The sequence below is a fragment of the Lissotriton vulgaris genome, chromosome 12 (genome assembly GCF_964263255.1).
Source record: "Lissotriton vulgaris chromosome 12, aLisVul1.2, whole genome shotgun sequence".
Taxonomy (NCBI): Eukaryota; Metazoa; Chordata; class Amphibia; order Caudata; family Salamandridae; genus Lissotriton; species Lissotriton vulgaris.
In genome coordinates this window covers 235,881,837-235,906,188 of record NC_141700.1, presented here as the reverse complement: position 1 = coordinate 235,906,188, position 24,352 = coordinate 235,881,837, and the positions used below count along the sequence as shown (strand labels likewise).

Genomic DNA, 24,352 nt, shown 5'->3' with positions numbered 1-24,352 from the left:
TTATAGCTGGCAGCCGCTTAGTCATCCCTGCATACATTTGCTACAAATTGTTTTATCCCCGATAGTAGGGCAGAGTGTTGGCTTCAAGTAGTGTGCTACATTTGAGTTAGTGAAAGACATCCTTCAAAATTCTTTAAACCTTAATCAGTAAATGTTTGAAAGATTTTTTTTTAATGCTGCAGAAGAAATAGTCTCCACTACATTAATTATGCACATTTGCAATGACTATTTCGACTGAGATTTGGTTTCCTCAGCAGCTTTTTTTAATAGCATGAGCATATATGGATAGTGATTGTTAGCTGTAAAGCAATGAACTGCTGGACACAAGATATGTAGGAGAAGACACAGCATGGTTGGGGGTGGTGTTACAAGGAGAAATTATGGGAGGAGGCCCAGGGAGGTGTGCTGAGGAAGACTAAGGTTAGCAGGAAAGAGACCAGAGTGACAGTTTTACTTCAACTTCTTGGTCCAGTTTCTATTAACAGTGTGACCTAGTGGGTGTTACCTGGGTGTGAGGTGTATGAAGAGTGAGGCCTTGTAGCCTGGGGGATTTTAGTTGGGATGGTATGCCAAATACTTGGAGCATGGCAGGAGAAGACTTCGGGTCTAGTTTTTTCTTTCTTGTATTTTCTAGTATCCCGTTTTTCAAAGCTACTGATGCTGAATTTTTATGCCCATTCAGAAATGCAGAGATTGCAAGCAAGGTACGAAGGAACACCATTACTGACAACCTTGTAGGCAATGCAGCATTTTGTGACTGTTGTGACAGAAGGCAACAGCTGCCAATGAAAGAAAGCTGGTGTGATCCCATCAATTATATTAGACCTAATATTTTCTTTTGGGACTCTTTGATGCTGGCAAGCAGGACATTGACTCAATCGAAGTGGGAAGTGCATCAGTAGCTCAAGTGGTGTTCTGAACTTGCCTTTTGGAATGAATGATTTAACCTTGTGGAGCCCAGATATCGGTTCCCAAGCCGAATGCTAGGCAATGGGGGTATTAAACCAAAGTGTGGAGTTGAGGTGGAAGCCCATGGACTTGCGATATGAAGCCAACCATGTTAACTTTGTTGAGCTATTTCCAGATTACAGCTAATAAGGAATATGCTACTTACCAGTATGCATCTGTTCTTGGCATAGAGGGCTGCAGAGTGGTACATTATGAATAGATCGCCATCTGGTGTTGGGCTCGGATGATTGCACTTTGTTTTTCTCTTGGAGAGTCTTTTGTCTCTTGGTGACTCCTCCCTTGGTTGGTAGTGCGCATGGGCATCGGCTCCATCCTTAGATTGTTTTGCCATAGTAGGGTTAGATGGAGTAGTATAGTAGAATACAGATAAGAGTGCCCATGTAAGTGTATCTAAATAAGATAATGTTGGAACAGACACAGGTTTCCGGGGAGGCTGGGAGGGCATGTACCACTCTGCAGCCCTCTATGCCAAGAACAGATGCATACTGGTAAGTAGCATATTCCGTTCGAGGCATATGGGCTGCAGATGGTACATTATGAATAGACTATACAGCAGTTCTCTCCCTAGCGGTGGTCGCCCGTGTCTGTTGAACTGTCTGAAACAATGTTTTTAATACTGCTTGTCCCACTCTAGCTTGTTGTGTTGTGTGCACATCTACACAATAGTGTTTTGTGAAGGTGTGCGGTGTAACCCAGGTAGCCGCTTTGCATATGTCATCTAGTGGAATGTTTCCCAGAAATGCCATAGATGCTCCTAGTTTACGTGTAGAGTGAGCTCTAGGAGGAACAGTTAATGTTCTCTTTGCCTTTAAGTAGCATATTTGAATGCATTTTACAATCCATCTGGCAATGCCCGCTTTGGAGATGGGATTGCCTTTATGTGTGGGAGAAAACGCAACAAATAGCTGTTTTGTCTTTCTGAAAGTTTGTGTTCTTTCTATATAGTACAATATGGCTCTTCTAACATCCAGTGTATGTAGGGCTCTTTCAGCTACTGTTTGTGGTTTTGGAAAGAAAACCGGTAATTCCACTGACTGATTGATGTGGAATGCTGAAATAACCTTCGGTAAGAATTTTGGGTTTGTTCTAAGAACCACTTTATTTTGGTGTAGCTGCATAAATGGTTCTTGAATCGTAAAAGCCTGCAGTTCACTTACTCTTCTAAGTGACGTGATAGCTATGAGGAAGGCTACCTTCCATGTGAGGAATTGTATTTCACACCTATGCATAGGTTCAAATGGTGGCCCCATTAGTCTGGTAAGCACTATGTTGAGATTCCAGACTGGGGAAGGTGGTCTTCTTGGTGGAATGACTCTTTTGAGTCCTTCCATGAAAGCTTTAATTGCTGGTACTTTAAACAGTGACAGATGTTGCCTGTTTTGTAGGTACGCCGCTATGGCTGCGAGATGAACTCTGATAGAGGTATATGCTAGGTTACATTGCTGTAAGTGTAATAAATAGCAAATGATTTGTTTAGTGGATGCGTCCAGAGGGTTGATGTGCTTACTGTTACAGTGTATAGCAAACCTCTTCCATTTTGCTGCATAGCATGCTCTGGTGGTAGGACGTCTTGCTTGTTTAATGATTTCCATGCATTCTGGTGGTAAATCTAAATACCCAAACTCTATGACCTCAGGAGCCAGATCGCTAGGTTCAGTTGTTTGGGATCTGGGTGCATTATTTCTCCATGGTTCTGTGTAAGATGCATGGGTAATAACCTTAGCTTTTGATGTGGTACTTGTGAGAGTTGTAGTAGCGTGGTGAACCACGGCTGTCTTGCCCACGTGGGTGCCACTAGTATCATTGTCATTGAGTGTTGCTGCAGTTTCCGAACCAGTAATGGAATTAGTGGTAGAGGAGGGAACGCGTAAGCAAATCTGTTGGACCAATTTATCCACAGTGCATTGCCCTGGGACCTTTGGTGTGGGTACCTGGATGCGAATTCTTTGCATTTTGCGTTCTGATGATTGGCAAACAGATCTATCTCTGGTTGCCCCCATTTTTGGAAGAATGGCTGTAGTATTTGGTCGTGCAGCTCCCATTCGTGTACTTGTTCTGACTGTCTGCTTAGGATGTCTGCTATTTGATTTTGAACTCCTGGTAGGTGTTCCGCTAACAGGTAGATCTTTTGAGGAATTGCCCATCTCCATATGTCCTGTGCTAGTCTGGACAGTTGGAGAGAGTGTCCCCCCCCTGTTTTTGAATATAATACATTGCAGTCATGTTGTCTGTTCTGATCAGGACTGCTTTGCCTGTTATTTGCATTTGGAAAGCTTTTAGTGCTAGAAATATTGCTAATAGTTCTAGGTAGTTGATGTGCAGTTTCTTTTGCTGCACACTCCACTTCCCCTGTACTGTGTATCTGTCCATATGCGCTCCCCATCCGGAGAGCGATGCGTCCGCTGTTATTATTACTTGTGGAATTGGCTCTAGGAACGACCGTCCCTTGGAAATGTTTTCTGTGTTCCACCACTTCAGAGAGCGATACGTCCGGTCGTTTACCAACACCAGATCTGTAATCTGACCTTGAGCCTGATTCCACTGTGTCGCTAGACACTCTTGTAGTGGGCGCATTTGTAGTCTGGCATGTGGTATTAGCAGTATGCAGGAGGACATCATGCCTAATAGTTGCATAAACACTCGTGCTGGTAGTGAGTGTTGTGGTTGAAATCTTTGTATTAACCCGACCATCGTCTGTACTCTGATTGGGTTGGGGTATGCTATTGCCTTTTCTGTGTCTACTGTAGCCCCCAGGTATTGCTGAATCTGGTTTGGTTGCAGGTGTGATTTTTTGTAGTTCACCGTGAACCCTAGGTGGTGCAGCAATTGAATTGTCTTCTGTGTGTTGTGAAGACATTCTTCCTTTGACTTGGCCTTTATTAGCCAATCGTCCAAGTATGGGAAGACATGTATTTGTTGTCTTCTTAGGTGTGCTGCCACCACAGCTAGGCATTTTGTGAAAACTCTCGGTGCTGTTGTGACACCGAACGGAAGGACTTTGAACTGATAGTGTTGTCCTTCTAACACAAACCTTAGGTATTTTCTGTGGGCTTTGTGAATTGGGATATGAAAGTAAGCGTCTTTTAGATCCAGTGTAGAAAGAAAGTCCCCTTTCTTCAGTAAAGGGAGTACTTGTTGGAGCGTGACCATGTGGAAGTGCTCCGAATTTATGTAAGCATTGAGAGGTCTGAGGTCTAATATTGGTCTTAGGGACCCGTCCTTTTTGGGGATCAGGAAGTATAGAGAGTATACTCCTGTTCCTTGTTGATCTTTTGGGACCTTCTCTATTGTATGCTTTTGTAGAAGTGCTAGCACTTCTTCTCTTAACAATGTCAGATGATCTTGACTCATTGGACGCTGTTTGGGGGGGATGTTTGGTGGGGTAGCTGTGAGTTCTAGGCAATAACCATGTTGGATAATTTGTCTCACCCACTTGTCTGACGTGATGTTTTCCCAGACAGGTAGGAACTGTGATAGACGTCCCCCGACCGGTGTTATGTGGTCTGGGGGGAGTTCTATGAAGTCACTGTTTTGGTGTTGAGGCGTTGCGGTTGTTATTATTTCTGCGGCCTCTTCCCTTATTGTTGTTACCTCTGTAACTGCCTCTTGAATTACCTCTGGGTGATGTTGGTGTGAAAGATGTGGATTGCTGATTCGTTCCTGTGTTCTTTGAGCCCCCTCTATAGGTGGATCTACGAAAGGAACCTCTGTGTGTTGGCTGTTGCAATGCTCCCATTGACTTAGCCGTTTCCGTATCTTTCTTCATTTTTTCTAATGTCTCGTCTGTGCTTGAACCAAACAATGTCTTCTGATCAAATGGTTTGTTCAGTAGGGCTGTTTGTACTTCTTGTTTGAATCCTGAGATTCTAAGCCATGCGTGCCTTCTTAGCATGACACTAGTGTTAATCGACCTTGCTGCAGTGTCTGCTGCGTCTAATGCACACTTAATGGAAGTATTGGTTATTATTTTACCTTCCTGTATTAATTGGTCTGCCTTCTTCTGATGTTCTTTCGGGAGATGTGTGAGAAGTTTTTCTAACTCATCGTAATGTGCCCTGTCGTAACGTGCGAGTAGTGCTTGTGTATTGGCTATACGCCAGCTATTCGCTGCCTGTGATGCTACTCTTTTGCCTGATGCATCTATTAACTTCGACTCTTTATCTGGTGGAGGAGCCTCTCCTGTAGATAATGAGTTTGCTCTTTTACGAGCGTTTGAGACCACCAGCGAGTCTAGAGGTACATGCCCTCTAATAAATATTGGGTCCTTTGGAGCCGCTTTGTATTTTTTATCGATTCTTGGGTTTAACACCCTGGCTCTCACTGGGTTTTCGAATATTTCCTCTGTGTGAGTAAGAAGACCCTTCAACATAGGAAGAGTACCTGATGTTCTCTGTGCATTAGGTAGAGTCTCTAACAAGAAATCCTCTATTTGAGGTTCTGTATGCATATCTAGTTTGTGATATTTTGCTGCCCTATTAATGAGCTGCACAAAACCTGTGTTCTCATCAGGTGGTGAAGGCTTTGAGGGATATAGCTCTGGGTCGTTGTCCTCATCTGACCCTACATCATAATTTTCCCATGGATCCTCCTCATCTGGGATAGTTTCGTCATCCCCTTGAGGTTCTCCCTCCCCTAGATCACTGTCTACATCTGACTGAGGTGTAGCTGGTCTTGGTGTGGAAGGTGTAGGAATATTTGGCCTATTGTGAGGAATAGGAGAAGAGGGTGTTACTCTAGGACGAGGAGAAGCAGGAGGAGTTATATTCGTCCCCATTGTTCTCTTTTTTGAAGGAAGAGGTTTATCTTCCGACTGTTCACTCCTTCTCTTCTTCGTGACCACTTTCCCAGTTTGTGGATCAATAAACAAGATCTTTTGTTTGGGATCTGTCTGTTGCTCCTGAATCGGTACCGAGGGTCCTGGTTCCGAGAGGTGCTTTTGTTTTCGAACGTCAGATCTTGTTGTTTTCGACACCGAATGTCTGCTCGATTCCGACTTTCTTGGTATCGAGTGTCTCTTGGGCGATAAGTCATATTTATGTTTCGACATGGAATGTTTCGATACCGAGCTCTCCTTTGTATGTAGCCTCGGTGCCGAAGTCGATGTCGCCCTTTTCTCGGATCCGACATGGTGGGAGTCCGAGTGTTTCGGTTTCAGTTTCGGTTTCGTTGCCGGGCCCGAGGGCGGGGCGTCGGAAACTTTTTTCAGCGGTTTGACCGGGCCCGAGGGCGGGGTCGTTACCGCACGGGGTCGGTTTTTCGGTAAGGGGACGTCGTCACTCACGGTTTGTTGCTCGATGAGTTCTTCAACCTCCGACTGGTCCCCTTCTGACCCCGACTGGTCCTCTTCTTCCTCGATTTGTTCGTCTCCGAACAGCTCCGGGATCGCTTCCGCCTGCATTCTGGAAACCTCGTGTCTTCGAGCTCGACTATTTCTAATCGTTAGCTTGGAGGAGAATGCTGCGCAGGCTTCGCAGTCCCTGGATTCGTGTTCAGGCGATAGACAGAGGTTGCACACCTCGTGTAGGTCCTTGTGTGGGAACTTAGCACCACACGTTGGACATTTTTTGAATGGAGTCCTTTCCATGGACTCCGGGCTTGACTGCGTCGAGAAAGGCCTCCTGTTCTTCGACGTAGATCCAAGTTTTTCTCTTCTATTTTGAATTTGTAACGCGTCGGAATGGAAATGAACGCGTTCGGATAACAATACCGTCGAATTGGAAAGGGAATACGCGCCGAAAATCACTTTCTTCTGAAGTTGATCTGGAGCGTCTCGATCTTCATCCGAACTTGATGGCGGAAAAAAACAATCTAAGGATGGAGCCGATGCCCATGCGCACTACCAACCAAGGGAGGAGTCACCAAGAGACAAAAGACTCTCCAAGAGAAAAACAAAGTGCAATCATCCGAGCCCAACACCAGATGGCGATCTATTCATAATGTACCATCTGCAGCCCATATGCCTCGAACCTTCTGTTACAGACGATCACAAGTTAGTTTGTATCAGGACTGAGGTAGTCCTCGACATCCAGGCTTGGATAGTGGTGAGCGAGTTAAATGCTTGCCTGGATTCACCTTAAAGTAGAGCTAGGTATTTTCTGCATGTTGGTAGATGTGGGTATTTTTGTCAGGCATTAGAACTACGTTTTTTTTTTTTTTTTTGTATAAACTAAACTTCATGAGTGTGAATATGAAGCACTGTTGCACACTGCTCTTCACTGGTATAAGCTTTACTGGTATAAGATCGATGTCTCCATTTTGAACAGACTCTGTTTTCCAAATGAGATTTAAACTCCGTATAAATGTGTTAAAGTCTAAACTCTGGACCATTATGTACAGCACCAATTGGTTACCCCTCATACTGAAGACCGCAGTAAAAATGAGAAGGGTAATGAAGCAAGGGTCTGCCACTGTCTGCACTACATAGGACATAATCTACTACTCAGATGGCAGTCCTGCCTCATGGTGTGGGATATGATTTTGCAACAAATTTGTCTGGCTGGTGCCTTTTCAATGATGGTGTACGATTGTCCTCCCCACCTCCCACAATGGTCTTTGGAATATTCTTACTCATCATCATCATCATATTGAACTTTATTCGGTTTTACATCAAGTAAACCATAAAAGTCACAATAAAAAATACACAATCTATTAAATACATACATTAAAAGGTATAAGATGCATATTTCGAGGCGTAAGGAAAGTGCTACAAGTGCAATAGTTAAATATCAAGATCTCGCATAATAGACACATAATAACAAATGTAAAACCTTTGGTGCAACTACCCCCACAATTGGCTAATATTCTAGGCAGGCCCTAGTTCGCATCAATGATTTTAAGTACCCTACAATAAAAATAATACACTCCGGTTTCAGCATCTGTAAACGGCTGGACGCATCTGAATAAAATTGAGCCTCCTTAAGAGGGGGATTAAAAAGTGTCTCCAGGGCACATCATAGTGTTTACAGAAGAACATAAAGTAAAGCAGATCCTGTGGAGACAGATTGTCGTAGCCACAGGGTGCTAACACCTGACCTCTTCTGGACCCCTTAGGCACCGCAATTAAAAGATGAAAAAAATCCAGTCGGAACCTAGTCAACAGAAAGCGCTCGTAAGTAGTCGGGGTCCCCAGGATAAGGCTCTGTTAGAGGCTCAGTTATTAAGGTCAGATATTTGCAGACACTGGGTTTACACAGTTCCTGATCGTCCCTTTCTATCTTTCTTCTAGCGATGAATACGTCTTTAACGGTTTCAACATTTTTTTTGTAATAGTTGAAGGTTTTAGAAAGAGGTCAGGGCGACCCAGCTCTGAAAAGCGACCTTTAATGTACCGTAGCCAAGGAATTCGTGACATATGGTCCAAGGACATACAGTCTGTAATAATTTGCTGGGTTAATTTTAATTCTGTGTTAAGCCAGCACTTCAGCCAGAAAACTAAAGGGCGTAAAGCGAGGATATCACATAGAAAGGGGATCCCCAGTTCTTCGTGGGCTATCAGATTTAGAAGGCATCTGGATCAATCTGGGACCATTTTAGCCAACGCCCGCCATCTGTAGGTCTCATTTTCCCCTCATCTGCTACCCTGGACTTACTAGAAAGAAGCAAGCCACTAAAATATACACAAAGAGCATTGTGGTCGCTGTAACCTATATCTTTAATAATAAACCTCTGAAAGAGGGACTGAGAATCTGAGGAGACTAAAATGTGGTCTATAATAGACCCTGTGCCTCTCCCTTTAAAAGTGGAAATCATGATTTTGCTATTTCGGGCAGAGAAGGACATCAATGAGCGCAAATCAAATTAATTTGCTAAGTTGTTTAATTTGTCCCCCTGTAAAGAATGTTAATAACAAAACCCTATTTTATGGAATCCCATATCACCCATGTTACTTAACTTAGGATTGCCACATGGGTGAATATTAAAATCTGCCACTACTATCGAAGGGTGTGAGCTTAGGTCACGCAACTTCCTTATTTAATGACCCAGTTGAAAAATGCTACCCTCCTTTTTTCCATTAGGTGGGTTATAAAAATTGATCAGGGTCATTCTATGATTTCCCTTCTTAAAAGTAATGGCTAGAATATCAGGTGCGGCGGGAGGACAAGTTTGTACCCGGCAGTCGAGGCCAGGGAAATATACGTGACTAAACCTCCTTTAGCTCTACCGCTGGTTGATGGGGTTGCAGGGACGAAATAACCTTTGTAACCCTCCAAAAGCAGATTACAATCCACTAGCCACGTCTCTTGCAGGCTAATTAAAGAGAATTGCCTAATAAACTGGTGCCACAGAGGATCACTGAACTTAACTGCCAGGCCTGCTATGTTCCAAGATACGACATTACTGGCCACATTGGGGATTGTCAACTCGGTTTGTGATAGAAGCAGGGGAATCGAAGGAGTGGGCTCTAACTCTGTTATCACACTCTGATTAGCCTTTTGTTGATGCCTCAGTTCCACTGCAGACTCCTCCAGAGTATCCAGTCAATCGCATTCCTCCATCCCCAATAGCGTAGAAAACCTATTGGCTAATGCTAGGGGGGGAGGTGCAACAAAGTTTGAATTGGGACCACATGAGTTATATGTCCTGTGAGGTGGTTGTAAATATACGTTATTGCAGCCTACATTGATTTCATATGGCCATCTTTGAGGTCGTTCCCTTTCTATATTCCTCCTATTGGCCCTGTGGCATTCCGCTCTATAAAAGAAACCCAGGGGTAGTGCGTGTTTTAAAGAACCATGAGATAGTTGGCCTACTTGAGCAGCACCTGATAAAATGCTTTCTGCCACAGCTGCCCTGTTAAAATTAATTATAACACAATTCCCATCCCCGTCTTAGGGGAGCTGCCAACCCATGCCACTCGTCGTACCGTGATGATGTTGCGGTCTAATCTAGGACCTGCAGCGATGTTGTTTGTTAACCAATGAAGTACCTTGTTCTTCAAGTTATTATAGTCTTCATTCATTCCAGGATGAAGCGGAGGCAAATTACCCAAAACAACCACATATGGCGTAGATTCTGGAGGGAGATGAATAGTTGGAAGGTTCTGACATGCTTCCTCAGGTGGCACGACATTACCCTCCGGCTGTTCTACTGTGCTTTGAAAGACCTGCTTATACAAGGGGACTACCTGAGGTCCATTGGATATTGGAGCACCCGCGGGCCATTTGTCTCCCTGTTTGCTGACTGCACTAATTGACACTGTGCAGGTGGTATGTCTGCATGGGTTTTAGTTAAATTTCTGCAAATACTTGTACGCGAGTTGCCTTTTTGATCTTGTACACAAGCAACTCTACAAGTTTTGCAAAAGTCCAAATGACCCCCCCACCCCACCCCATGAGGCTATTCTCAATTGATATCAACCTCTACAGAATAGGGCTCAGTTTGATGTCCAATAATGTGGCCATTAGATCATTTAAAACCTGGGTAGCCTTTGTGTCTAGGTTTAAGGCTGCCGGTTGGGAAACAAGAGGTTTAATTGCAGGTTTGGTAGTTGGGGTCTTGGTTCTTTTAGCTTTTCTCCCAATAGGCTGGAGTTTACGATTAATGCTCCCCTGGACGGTGGGTTCAATGGGCTGACAAAAAGCGGGGTAGCTGATGCAAGGCTTGATGTTTTAGGGCTATCATTCCCTTGAGATAAGACTATACTTCCTCTTCTATCAATAATGATAGCTGGGGAGAGGGATAACCCTGGGAACACTGAGCGGGGGATGTCATTACTAAGCAATGAGCCTACAGTGACCTCAAGAACAGTAGGCGACACCTGGCAATTGTCAGAACAAAAAACGTGAACAAAAAGTAGGGAGGAGGAATAGAGATCCATTCAATTCCCCGATACTGTAGTGAATTAATCAAATAGAATGGACACTTGTAGCTTCATAACCATTGGTTATAATGGAACACCCTCATAAACGCTACGATATTGATGCGGTATATGTTGATTATCCGCCCCACGTTCAGCGTTATGGCATATTCATCGGGTGTCCAATTATCGTGCTATATGCCAGCCTCAACCTGAGGCAACCTCTGGTCTGGGTAGCAGTGTCGAGGGAATGTGAGACACCCCCACAGGTGAAAGTGAGGAAAGGAAGAAAAGAAGGGAAGTGCCCTTTAAAAAAACAATACTTCTCCAACTGTGAATTTTAATATAAAAAGGAGAGGTAGTGTTATTAAAAATAAATTGGATATAGTGGTTAATCAAGTTACTGGATCACCTTATATCACTTAGAAAACAGTTGACATGTTTCAGCTCCTTATAGCCCAGCCGGGTCTATAGAGCATTCGTCAGGACATACAAAACAATACAATGATACTTACACTAATTTGTGTAGTATTCTGAAAGTGTATGTAATTCACTGCACTTTATTTCATTTATGTTTCATTTCTTCAAGAAGTAGATAACACACACCATCAGGGTGCCGGGATGTATTTAACCCGAGCCGCGTGTTAGGTTATTTTCGCCCTGTGCTGGCTCTTGTCAGAACAAGCTGATGACAATTCAACCTGAGGCACACTGAGTCTATGTGGAGACAGACCCTGGCAGTTGATAGGTGATCTAGAAAGACGCCTGTTCACAAGTTCTATCTCTTTATCGATGACAGCCGCTGCTCTCAGCAGGAAAGAGTCCATTGTAGTAACTGTAGAGGCAGTAGAAGAGGTGCTTGCCACAGATTTGGTCCCAGTGGCCCCCGTCTGAGCCTTTCTCCTCCCCATACCTTGAAAAGCTTTCTTATTGCCCCAACACTAGCGCCCGCGAGCACAAAATATGAGCACTAAGAGGCAGAAAGATGGTATCTGTGCAATGTACGTGTACACACGGAGCCTCACTGTACCCAAGGGGCAGTTCTTGCTTCAGTCACTTCAGATAATTGGCTCAGGAAATGTCCCCAGTGCCTAGGTCACAAGGAGCTTTTACCCCCAGCAATAAATATACAGTCAGAACCACGTATCAAACTTCCTCCCTGAATACAGCAGAGTCTATTAAAGTCTTTTTGAAGGAGTTAATTTAAATTCAGCCTACCTCCATACAGCTTGATGTCCAATGTGCAGAAACCAAAAGCGGTGGCCCAGCCCGCGAAGGACTGTGGGGGATAAAGTCCCCTGGCTGCTCCGGGTGTCAGCGTTGCCCTGCGGTGATATCCCGGTTCCGTGGCGGCAATTGCTGGCTTAAGCGAAGTGTGGCAGGATATGTGGCATAATATTTTTCAAAGTCAAACACGGGCTCCCGCACTGCAGGAGCCCTGACCCCCTTTTCAGTGCTTCCTGGCGCTCGAAAACGCGGTGCGCGGCGTGCCCACCACGAAGGACTGTGGGGGATAAAGTCCACTTGCCGCTCCAGGTGTCAGGGTTGCCCTGCAGTGATCTCCCGGTTCCGTGGCGGTAATTGCGGGCTTAAACGAAGCGTGGCAGGATATGTGGCAGAATATTTTCCAAAGTCAAACACAGGCTCTTACTCTATCTGTGGACAGAAGCACCTGCGTGAGAAGGGTTCATGTACACCTAGGTTACCATGTCTGGCAAACCAAGCGTTGCACTCATGCTATGATATAAGGAGCTCTTTTGAGCGTTGTGGCGGTTTCTTTTATATCAGCCTGAATTGCCATGGAGAGGGAAGCATTTAAAGCATAACAACTGGGTAAGTGTCTATTCTTTCTGCATCCATAATGAGTTTCCTGTTTTGTGAAAATATTGAGTCCATGTTCCATTTATTCCTTGCATTTAGATAAAAGCGTAAAAATATTACATACATTCATATTAAAAGCATAGTTCCAACAGATGTGATAAAAGTACACTCAGACATCAACATCTTAATCCAATTTTGCAAGAATATGACAAATATTTAACTACCTGGGTATCGGCCATGATGTTTATAAAATCTGTCGACAGCTCTAAGCATTAGGTAAAGCACTAATTCACTGTCTGGGTTATCCATCCAGGATGCTGAAATACAAAAATCTAATTTTAGAAAAATGCAAATGTATCTGTACAAGTACTAAAGAAACCATCAGATTAAATATTTCAGGAAACTACCTAAATATGTTCCCATTTTTTCTTAGTACTAAACGTTTAATTTACTTCCATGCGACTAGTTGCTCAAAGTGTACTGGCTTTCTACTTCCACCTTCTGGAAACGGTCACCTGATTATAGGGCTCATAACTAGCCCTCAAAGCCTTTGAGAATAAATAACCAGGTGCACTTCCCCTGCACCAAGCATGCACCAACTCTACAATCTGCTCAAAAACTTATGGGTTTATTCAGATGATATTTCCAGCATCTTTTCTATCACTCGGTCTACAGTATATGTGTAATGGACTCTTGTTAAGTACGTTTCATCCTCTTATTATGTCCAGCCATTTCCTATTGTCAATTTGAGTTCAGATTCCACAACTTCACAATAGGAAGAAAGGGGAATGCGAAAGGCAGGATTGGGAGCCAACACAGCAAGCAAGACTCTTCAAACGTTTTGCAACTTGTTTATCACCTTCTGTGGAAGAGAGCTTAATGCTTGCAGACTGCTTGCAATAGAAAGATGGTCTAAAGAACTCCGACATTTGATCCAATCAGCCCAGGTACAATCCAAATGTATTCCTGTCAAACAAATGACTTACCTTCAGTAACACTCTTTCTGGAGGACACTATCTAACCACAGATTCTTCACCTTTTAGAATATCCCTAGTCGCCAGCCTGGATCCAGAAAATATTCAACCAGGGCGACAGTAGGTGGCGTTGTGAGACTGTGTCGATGTTATTCTGCCCTGAAAGTGACTATTGGAGCCACATAAAAGTGTCACCCATGCGCGATGACATCAGTTTCTTTCAGGAATTCTTCCGCACCCTTAGAGGTGGAGCATATGAGCACACTGACAGAACCAGTGTGCAGATCTTTTATGTGAAGCAGCCATGCCACAAAACAATGGGATGGGAAGGAGATGAGAAATCTTAGGTTAGATAGTGCATCCACCAGAAAAAGCCTTATCAAAGATAAGTAGCTTGTTCTCCTAATTGCATATTACCCACCTTTGGGAAGTATACCAAAGTTGTACCTTCCAAGGGGGTCAATCTGTGGATGAATAAAACTGAAAAGGCCTGCAGGGGGATGTGAGCAGAATTCCCATCTTGACAGACCCAACTGTTGAGGCAGGAGTGCTTTGTGAACATGTGCAGTGATGACCCTGTACAGGGCCGGACTGGCCGTAGCAGACACTGGGCATTACCCCGGTGGGCCACAAGGGTCGGGGGACGGTTTTGAGCCCTTAGGGGCTGATTTTGTTTCAGGGCCGTTTCTGCAGCATAGCTGCAATATCGGCCGCTGTAACGAAATAGGCTGAAACCGGCAGTGGCAAACAGCTCGGCAACACCCCGTACCTCCCAGGGAGCTGGCCGAGTAGCTGCCTGACAGATGTCCAGGACAGGCACTCTACATGCTAACGCAGTCATAACAACCATGGCTCTAGAGCAGAGGTCTTCAAACTTTTTGATGCAGAGACCCCCTTGTAAAACCTTTTTAGGCGTACGGACCCCCTTCTGACAAAAAATTCTAGAAACTGGTACTCCTCATCATAAACAACTATCGACAACCATAAATGCGCCTGTTAGACTTCATCACATCCATCCATCCATCATTCATCCACCCACACTTCCACACATCCATCCATCCTTCATCCATCCACCCTTTCATCCTTCCATCCATACATCCATCCTTTACCTATCCACCCGTCCATCCACACACCCACCTTTTCACACATCCATCCATCCATCCATCATTCATCCATTCAACCTTTTATCCATCCTAACATCCATCATCCATCCACCCTTTCATCCTTCCATCCATACATACATACATCCTTTACCTATCCACCTGTCCGTCCATCCATCATTCTTCCACCCACCTTTTCACACATCCATCCATCATTCATCCATGCAACCTTTCATCCATCCACCCATACATCCATCCATCCTTCATCCATCCATCCTCCCTTTCATTATTCCATCCATCCACCCTTTCATCCATACATCCATCCTTCATCCACCCACCCTTTCATCCATCCATCCATACACCCACCCACCCATCCATCATTCATCCCCACCTTTTCACACATCCATCCATCCATCATTCATCCATGCAACCTTTTATCCATCCATCATCCATCCACCCTTTCATCCTTCCATCCATACATCCATCCTTTACCTATCCACCTGTCCATCCATCCACACATCATTCTTCCACCCACCTTTTCACACATCCATCCATCATTCATCCATGCAACCTTTTATCCATCCATACATCCTTCATCCATCCACTTTTTCATCCTTCCATCCATACATCCATCCTTTACCTATCCACCCATCATTCTTCCACCCACCTTTTCACACATCCATCCATCATCCATCCATCCATGCAACCTTGTATCCATCCATCCATCCATACATCCACCCTTCATCCATCCACCCTTTTATCCTTCCATCCATACATCCATCCATCCTTCATCCATCCAACCTTTCATTAATCCATCCACCCTTTCATTATTCCCTCCATATATCCATCCACCCTTTCATCTATACATCCATCCTTCATCCACCCACCCTTCCATCCATCCATCCACCCACCCATCCATCATTCATCCCCACCTTTTCACACATCCCTCCATGCATCAATCATTCATCCATGCAACCTTTTATCCATCCATACATCCATCCTTCATCCATCCATCCATCCATCCACTTTCATCCTTCCATCCATCCATCCTCCCTTCCATCCATTCACCCATCACTCATCCACCCTCCTTTTCACAAATCCATCCATCATTCATCCATGCAACCTTCTATCCATCCATACATCCATCCCTCATCCATCTACCCTTTCATCCTTCCATCCACCCTTTCATCCTTCCATCCACCCTTTCATCCATCCATCCTCCATCCACCCACCTTTTCACACATCCATCCATCCTTCATCCATCTATCCACCCTTTCATCTTTACATCCATCTACTCATCATTCATCCACCCACCTTTTCACACATCCGTCCACCCTTTCATCTTACCATCCGTCCATCCATACAGCCATCCACCCTTTCATCCATCCATCCTTCATCCGTCCACCCTTTCATCGATCAATCCACCCATCATTCATTCACCCACCTTGTCTGTGCCTCTCTCATGGGGGGTCAGTATCTCACTGCTTCGTCTTCCTCTCTCATGGGAGGGCATCTCTGTGCCTCCCTGCTTGGGGAAGGGGGGAGGGGGGGGGCAACCGGCTGTGAAAACATCTCACCATGAAGAACAGACTCTCAGCCACATTTCTCCTGCACAGGCGCCAGGTATGAGGGCTCGTGGGACTTAAACCAATGATATGATTGTAATGTCCTTCTACTGTTTACTGTGTATTTGTAAAGCGCTCAGATACCTACGGGTTAAACTAGCGCTATATAAAACGTTAAAAGTAAAAATAAACCCACAGCTAAGTCCATTGAACTCAAAGGGCTACAGCCTCCTCCACCCCCCAGCTCCTGTATGTCAGCCTGGCTGAAACAGCTTGTACACACACAAAGGCACACCAGAGTACTATCACAGGTCTTTAAAAGACCTTTAGTGGTTAACGAGGCTTTGATGTTTTTCACACCTCGGTGTGAATTAGGCGGCCTCTGCCTTGAGCACCCTCGATCAGCCCGACGCCAGGAACTGCACTCTGGCAGAATCTGCGACCCCCTTCCCAGGACTCCACGACCCCCCTGGGGGTCGCGCCCCACAGATTGAAGACCTCTGCTCTAGAGGATTGAGATATTAGGCCTTTAGGGAGCTGCTTTCCAGCCAATGTGTAGCAGATCTTAATGCAGAGGATTACCCATCGAGAGATGGTCCATATCGGCAACGCCTTGCCCATCTTCGCCCTGGAACGATTCACAAATACCTGATCATCCACTCAATGGTCTTTGGTCCGATCTATGTAAAATACGAGCGCTCTCTAGGGGACCAACTAATGGAGTTTCTCTTCCTTTTTCGAGGAATGAAGTGGAACAAATAATGTCGAAGCGTAATAGTTAGACCGATGTGAGGAGTCACCCCTTCGACAGAAACGCTGCCCGAGCACTGAGCACCAACTTATCCGTGATAAAGGTGGTATAAGGAGGCTGGAACGAGGGGGACTGAAGTCCGCTAATCCAGAGTGCGTATATTATTGTCAACAAGAAGGTTGTCTTCAATGTGAGCAGATATACAAGGGAAATGGTTGGACTTGAAAAGGGTGCACATGACAAAAGCGAGGACTCAATTCAAGTCCCACTATGACATCACAAAACGTTTTCACAACACATGCTGCAAACCTTTAATAAAATGCATCACAACAGATGATTTAAAGACTATTGGCTGGTTCAGCAAAATTAAAAGAAAGACAGATCAACTTTAACTGTGCACAAAGCACGGCCTTGCAGGCCAAAGAAAAGAAAACAATAACATATCGAACAATTTTGTCGGCACCTGGTCTAAATGACAGGTCCCACGCTACTTCACAAACGGGTCCCAGCGTCCCTTATGCACAGATTTCGCAGAAGGCTGCCTGGATGCCAAGATAACATTGATGCCTTCCAGACGGAGACCATAAGAACTAACTACTGCAGCTCAATCTTCACAAATGGAAGTGTAGTTTGCGCAGACTAGGATGGAAGACACTGCCCTGCTGCTATGACAAGAGGTCCTCCCGTAGAGGAAGCCTGATTGGAGGACAGAGCTTGATTGGAGGACAGATGCTCATGTCCATGCTCTAATGGCCCAATTCAGAGCCACTAGGATGGCTTGGATCCGGTCATTCCTGATCTTCAGAATACAGGGACAGAGGAGGGGTTAGCAGGAAGGCATAAAGAAGTCCTGTGCTCCACTCTAATCAGAGTGTATGACAAGGGAGTGCCTCGTTGGAAACTCTAAAAGGTGCTGACATTGCACTTTCTCAGAGGGGGCGAAAGAAGCGGAGTCAGGCTTCTTCTCAATGCTGGAAGAAGAATAGCATAGAGAATAGCTAATATTGATTCCCTTACAGTAGGCGGCTGAGCTCATCCACCCAGGAGTTTAAAGATCCCACCAGATGGTGTTCCACCAGGGAAATTTCTTGTAAGCCAGTCATCTCCAGAAGCGGACAGTTTCTTGGCCCAGACCTTAGGACCCCCACCATGCCTGTTAAAGATTGGAGGGATTTGTTAGCATGAGCTGAAAGCCATTTTGTATATCTGGCAGCCATCTTGTTTGCCATGTGCTGCCACATGCTCGCCATGTGCTCTGTCCTCCCTCAGTGTTGACTGCTCTTGTAATCTGTCTAGAAACAAACTATATTTAGCATCTTCCACCTTCGCACATGCTCAGTTGAGCTTGCAGCTGTTCCTAGTCTGTTAATGTCAGGATGTGTTCACCAGAATTAGCAGCTGTTAGCTCCTCCCACTTTGTTGAGCAAGCAGATCTTGTGTGCCCATATTAGTCATTTTGCATGCTTACATGTGCCAGGACTGCCCCTTGGTCTTATGCTGACTATGTAACCCTAAGCATATATAAGGCCTGTTTTCTGTACTCCTTAGACTGCCTCATTCCGTTGCTAAGACTTCTGTGTGACGTAGTCTGCCTCACCTGAGGTGAATAAATGCATTCTTTTTATATTTCAGCTTCTGTGCCAATTTCTTCTTTGTTGGTTTAAAAGGACAGGTATCAGTGAGACCCCTGAGAAGGTTTCTATGTTCTTCATGCCCTGCTTGTTGCAGTATCACAAGGTAGTGGTGTCTGTGAGAAACTGTACCAGGCTCTCTTTGATGTATGACAGGAAGGCTTTTGGCGCCAAGTAAACTGGCCGCAACACCAATAGACTGATTTAGAGGAGAGTCTCTGCTCTAGACCAGAGTCCTCTGATCCCCACCTCTCCCAGATGTCCTCCCAAACTCAGAAGCGATGCATCTGTCACCATCGTCAACTCTAGGTGAGGCAAGGAGAGGGTCCTGCTGTTGGTCCACTGCAGGTCTTTGCACAGTTGCACTGCAAAATGTGCATGTACCACCTGGCAAGATCGGCAAGTAAAATGCAGGAGCAAACAGGCGCATAGGTCAGAAGGGGGTGAGGGGGTTCAGTGTAGCCTATAGAGCAGGTTTAAGCCTGTCTGGGTGTGTGCTAAACATTAATGTGTGCTGCTGCTCTTTATCACTTGTGGTATGACAATATGTAAATGCATGCTCTGCACAGATAAGACCACCAATTCCACACATTTTGTGAAGCACCTTGGTGTTGCAGCGACCCTGAATGCCATCATTGTCACCTTACGACAAACCATACATACTTGAGCAGGGTGTACAGGGATGTGAAAATGCGCCTCTTGGAGATCAAATGTAGTAATGAAGTTGCCTTGCCGGAGTAAAAGCATGACATGCTGGAGAGTGGACAAGTGGAAATGTTTCAACTGGATTTATTGATTAAGCGGCCTCGGATCTAGTGTAGGGTGGAGTAAACGGTTCTTTAGTATTAAATCTTTTTTATTAAGAGAAAACATTGCGACAAATACAGCGACCTGTGCACCGAGAGGCACGGGCCTACCAATGATAGTACATGTATGTAAGCAGGGCTGGAATAAGCTCCATTCGTTACGCGTTAGACACAGCAAGCCGCCTACAACCCAGCTGGGCCGGTCGCGTATTAAAAACTTAGAAACAGTTGTTGGCTGCGTTGATCATGAAACAGAAGAAAACAACCCCAACGAGACCCCTCCCTCCCCCACCACCCCCCTCCTTGTCCACCGAGCAAAGAAACAAGCAACAAACTAACACCACTTGAAAGGATTTCCTGGATAGCATCTCACCCCGGGACTTTCTGCTTGCGTGGCTGTGTTTTGGGATCTGCAAGTGGGGTATCTGCGAGGCGCAGCAATCGCAGGTAGCGAGGACAGCTCAGTTCCCTAAACTCTCCCATAAGCAGGGTCAAGAACGGCCGCCAGAGGTCCGCAAACTCTTCACTCTTTCCCGCTTTTGTCAACGATAGCTTCTCCATTCCCAATACCGTCCAAAGCCTATGCAGCCAACCAAGTTGTAGGAGGAGGAGGGGGGGGTTGAGCGCCTCTCCAGTGAGCCACTATATTCTGTATTGCCCCCCCCAGTGCAATTGCTATAAGCCTTCCCCTCATGGATTTCAGGGGATACATCAAGGTGTTAGGGAGGACAAGCAACACATAGGCAGGGAATCTGGGGAGTTGAGTGTCTAAGTGCGTGTCTACTAAGTCTAGGATTGAGTTCCAATAAGGTTGTAGACGATCGCAGCTCCATAGTAAGTGCTCTAGTGTGCCAAGCTCCCCACACCCTCTCCAGCAGCGATCACTAACTCGAGGGTCCCATCGGTGCAGGCGTTCAGGCGTGTGGTACCAATAAGTGACCACTTTGGTCAGCGTTTCAGTAAGGCCTATGTGGTAGGCTGAGTGTCTGGCTCTGTGGTATATGCCCTCCCACTCCTTGCGTGTGAGTGGTCTCCCCAGGTCCTTCTCCCACCTGACCCTCCCATTGTACGTGTAGATGTTGGTGAGAAGTAGGTGTTGGTACAGGTCGGAGAGCAACTTTTTATCGGATGTGCGTGTCAATAGCCATTTTTCATACGGTGTGAGGAATCGCTGCGCGCCGGGTTTGATCGACGGGTGTAGGACCCAATGACAGACTTGCAAATAGGGCAAACGGTCCACCTCTGGTATGCCATAGTCCTCTTTCACCTTCTGGAAGGGGAGGATGCCGCTAAGGTCAAACATGTGCCCCACATCCCTGCAGGGCGTTGTCCTCCAAACCGCGAACGCCCGAGGGTCGAGGCCGGGGGAAAAGTCAGGGTTGTCGAAAAGCGGCGTCCTCAGAGAGGGGAACGAGGTGAGATCCCGCCGGACTGCCACTCTGTCCCATGTGTCCAGGACCGTGTTCGTGATCTGCGACGCATAAAGATTGGGTGGTCTATGGCGGCGCGGTAAGAACGGAACACCCTGAAGCGGCCGACCTGCCACCGCTTGGTCCTGAAAGAGCCAGTGCTTACTGGACTCTAGTTGGTGCCATTCTACAAGCGTGCGTAGCTGGGCTGCTTGAAAGTATAAAGTAAGGTCAGGTATTCCCACTCCGCCATGCGCAGGAGGGAGTATAGCAATTGAATGCTTAAAGCGCGGGCGGCGACCATTCCAAATGAAACGAGCCAGGTCCGATTGCGTCTTCTGAAGCCATCCCGCCGGAGGGCACAGAGGAAGAGTCTGGAAGACATAGAGAATCTGTGGCAGCAGAGTAATTTTGGCGGCCGCTATGCGGCACAGCCAGGAGAGTGTGAGGTGCCTCCATCTCCTAAGTTCCTCGCAGAGACGCGAGCTGAGCTTTGCGTAGTTGGCGTCAGCTGTGGCTCGCACAGTCGGCGCCAGTAGGACCCCCAGATAGGGAATGGAAGAGTCAGACCACTGCAGGTCAAACTCAGCCTTAGCCTCCGCCAGTACGTCCGGTAACAGGGATATGTTCAGGGTCTCCGACTTCCCCACGTTGACTTTAAAGCCCGATGCCAGCGCAAAGGTATGAAGCTCAACAAAGAGCGCTCGGAGGGATTGCATCAGCTCCATCAGGGAGAGTAAAATGTCGTCTGCGTATAGACTGACTTTGTGCGTATCACCGCCAATCGGGATGCCCTTAATAAGGTTGTGCTGCCTAATTCGTTGCGCTAACGGCTCCATGTACAGCGCAAAAAGGAGGGGGGAAAGCGGGCAGCCCTGTCTGGTCCCCCTACCAATCGGGAACCGTGGGGAGGTATGACCATTGACTCTGACCGTCGCATTCGGCTGTCGATAGCAGTTAAAAATACGTTTGCGGAGAGTCTCTCCCATGCCGAACCTCTGCAGTGCCAGGTCCAGGTAAGGCCAATGCACTCGATCGAATGCTTTCTCAGCATCGATGGTGAGGAGCATGCAGCCCGGTCTCGTCCGCGACCGAGCCTCGATTAAATGGAGGACTCGCCTAGTGTTGTCGCTGGTCTGCCGTTGCGGAATAAAGCCCGCCTGATCGGGTTCCACTAACTGCTGCATATACGGGGCCAGCCTATTCGCGATGATGCCCGTGTAGAGCTTGAGGTCGATGTTTAACAAGGATATTGGCCTGTATGAGCTGCACCGAGTGGGGTCCCGGCCAGCCTTGGGTATCACCGATATTGCGGCCTCTAGCAAATCTGGAGGTATGGCACCCGGCTGATCAAAGGTATTAAATAGGTCACGTAGCAGGGGGGCTATTTGTGGGCAGAACGCTTTATAGAAGGCCGCCGAATAGCCGTCAGGACCCAGCGACTTTCCCAGTTTGAGGCGGGATATCGCCGATATCACCTCCTCTAAACCTATGGGTCGATCGAGGAACTTCGCTTGTGCCTCATTCAGGGATGGGAGGGCAGCTCCCTGCAGATAGTCGCGACCCGCCTACAAATCCAGTTGGTCTGCCGCATAGAGTTCCGCAATAAAGTCCCCGAAGGTCGCGGCAATTGCCCCATCCTCTAGGACAGGGTCACCCTGACTAAGCTGGAGGGTCCGAATGTGTTGTCTCGGACGCTGCCTGCTCGCCAGCAGTCTCCCGCAGCGGTCTCTTCCGGTGTAATACGCATGCCTTAGCCGCAGGGTGGCGTATTCGGCCACATCCTGGTCCAGGGCTGCTTGCATCTTCTGCTCTGCGCATAGCTGACGCCACGCTCGGGCTGCCCCCGTGCGCTGATGCATCTGTTCCAGCTTTGCCACACGTTGGGCGATTTCGGCCCTCTTTTGTGCGCGTTCTCTGTTATTGGCCGTGGTCAGTGAGATAAATTCGCCTCGGAGGACCGCCTTGAGCGCCGCCCATTGAGTGGCTTTGGTGGTGTCTTCATTAGCATTGTGAGTGAGGAATTGGCTGAGGGCAGCTTTGATCCGCTCCACTGTGGCCGGGCTATGTAGTAAGCCGTCCCGCAAGCGCCAATACCGTTGAGGACCAGGAGTGGTTGGCATCAGAAAGGACGCCACCACTGGAGAGTGATCCGACAGAGAGGCCGGAAGGATCTCGACGTCTTGTGCGCGAGTCACCAGTTGGGAGGAGCACAGAAAGTAATCGAGTCTTGCGTACGTTTTATGGGCCGCTGAGTAGTGAGTGTATGCTGTGGCCTGTGGATGCGAGTGTCTCCATAAATCGACCAGACCCAGATCTGCAAGGCGAGTATGACCCATCATGGACAATGCCCCTACTTGGCCAAATCGTTGACCAGAGCGGTCCCCTGTGTTGTGAAACACTAGGTTAAGGTCGTCCCCAGCAGTAAGTGTGGATGCGTGTTGGCCGTGGCCGCCTCCAGGGCTGTATGTAAGAATGCCTCCTGACCTTCATTGGGTGCGTATATGGAGCCTATCAGTAGTGTTTGCTCCGCCATAAGAAAGCGGTGGACCAGCAACCTGCCATTGATCTCTGCTTCCTTCTGCAGAACCCGCCCCCCAAAGGATTTAGACACCAGGATCGCTACTCCAGCCACCTTCCTGTTTGCAGAGGAGAAAAATTGCCACGGGAAGGAACGGGATTTAAGTCTGTGGTGATCTTTGGGCAGTAGGTGAGTCTCCTGCAGGAGGCAGATGTCTGCCTTTGAGTGTTCCAGGAGAGAGAGAGCCGCCTTACGTTTGACTGGGTTATTAAGCCCTCTCACGTTGAGTGAGAGAACAGTCAAAGGGCGTGTCATCTTAGGCAGTCAGGCGGAACGGCTGCGCGCTGCGCTCGGTTCGTGGTGGTAAAAAGGGAAAGACAACCCCGCTCAGCACTCGTGGACAAGGAGGACCCCCCACCCGCCCTTCCCACCCCCCTTCCCCCCAACCTATGTTGTTGCATCTCGAGCGATTCTCTAGGTCCTCTGTGTGCGCCTGTAGGTCCATCTGCTGCTCGTGGAGTCTGGTGATTTCCTGTAGCAAAATATGGACTTCCTCACTTCTAGCTAACCCAGTGTTTTACACCTCCCAACGCGCTCCCCAATGTCGTCGATGTCTCGACGCAGCTCCTTGTATCCCCCCGCCATCTCATGTATTTGGTCGCTGGGGCCTCGCCTCCATCCTGGGCCTGGGCCTGGGCCTGGGTTTTGGGCAGAGAGGCTGGTAATAGCTTGTCAGGACTCTTGTCCCCTTTGGCTGTGTTTTTCGCAAGCATTTCCGGGATAGTGCGGCCCCCCCTGCGGCCCGTGGTAGACATGTCCGGACCGGGCCGTGCTATACCAGCGACTATGTCTCAGCCTCCCGCCTCGGGCTCTCGTCGCTCAGGTGCTTATGTCCCCACCTATCGCCGAGTACTGAGTCGGCGCCCTCTGAGCGTGGCCTCACCGCGTCCTGGCTCACCGGGTAGCGACCGTTGGGTACCTTCCCGGGACCGGAGCCTTTCTCTGAGCC

General features: G+C 47.1%; 1 protein-coding gene across 1 annotated transcript in view; it reads right to left on the bottom strand.

Moving 5' to 3' along the window:
* Positions 1-24,352, bottom strand: part of NAE1 (NEDD8 activating enzyme E1 subunit 1) — a 170,385-nt gene that overhangs the window by 75,144 nt on the left and 70,889 nt on the right. The window contains exon 17 of the mRNA XM_086947732.1: positions 12,811-12,903. Coding sequence (XP_086803858.1) covers positions 12,811-12,903 — 93 coding nt within the window. The remainder of the gene's footprint in view (positions 1-12,810; positions 12,904-24,352) is intronic.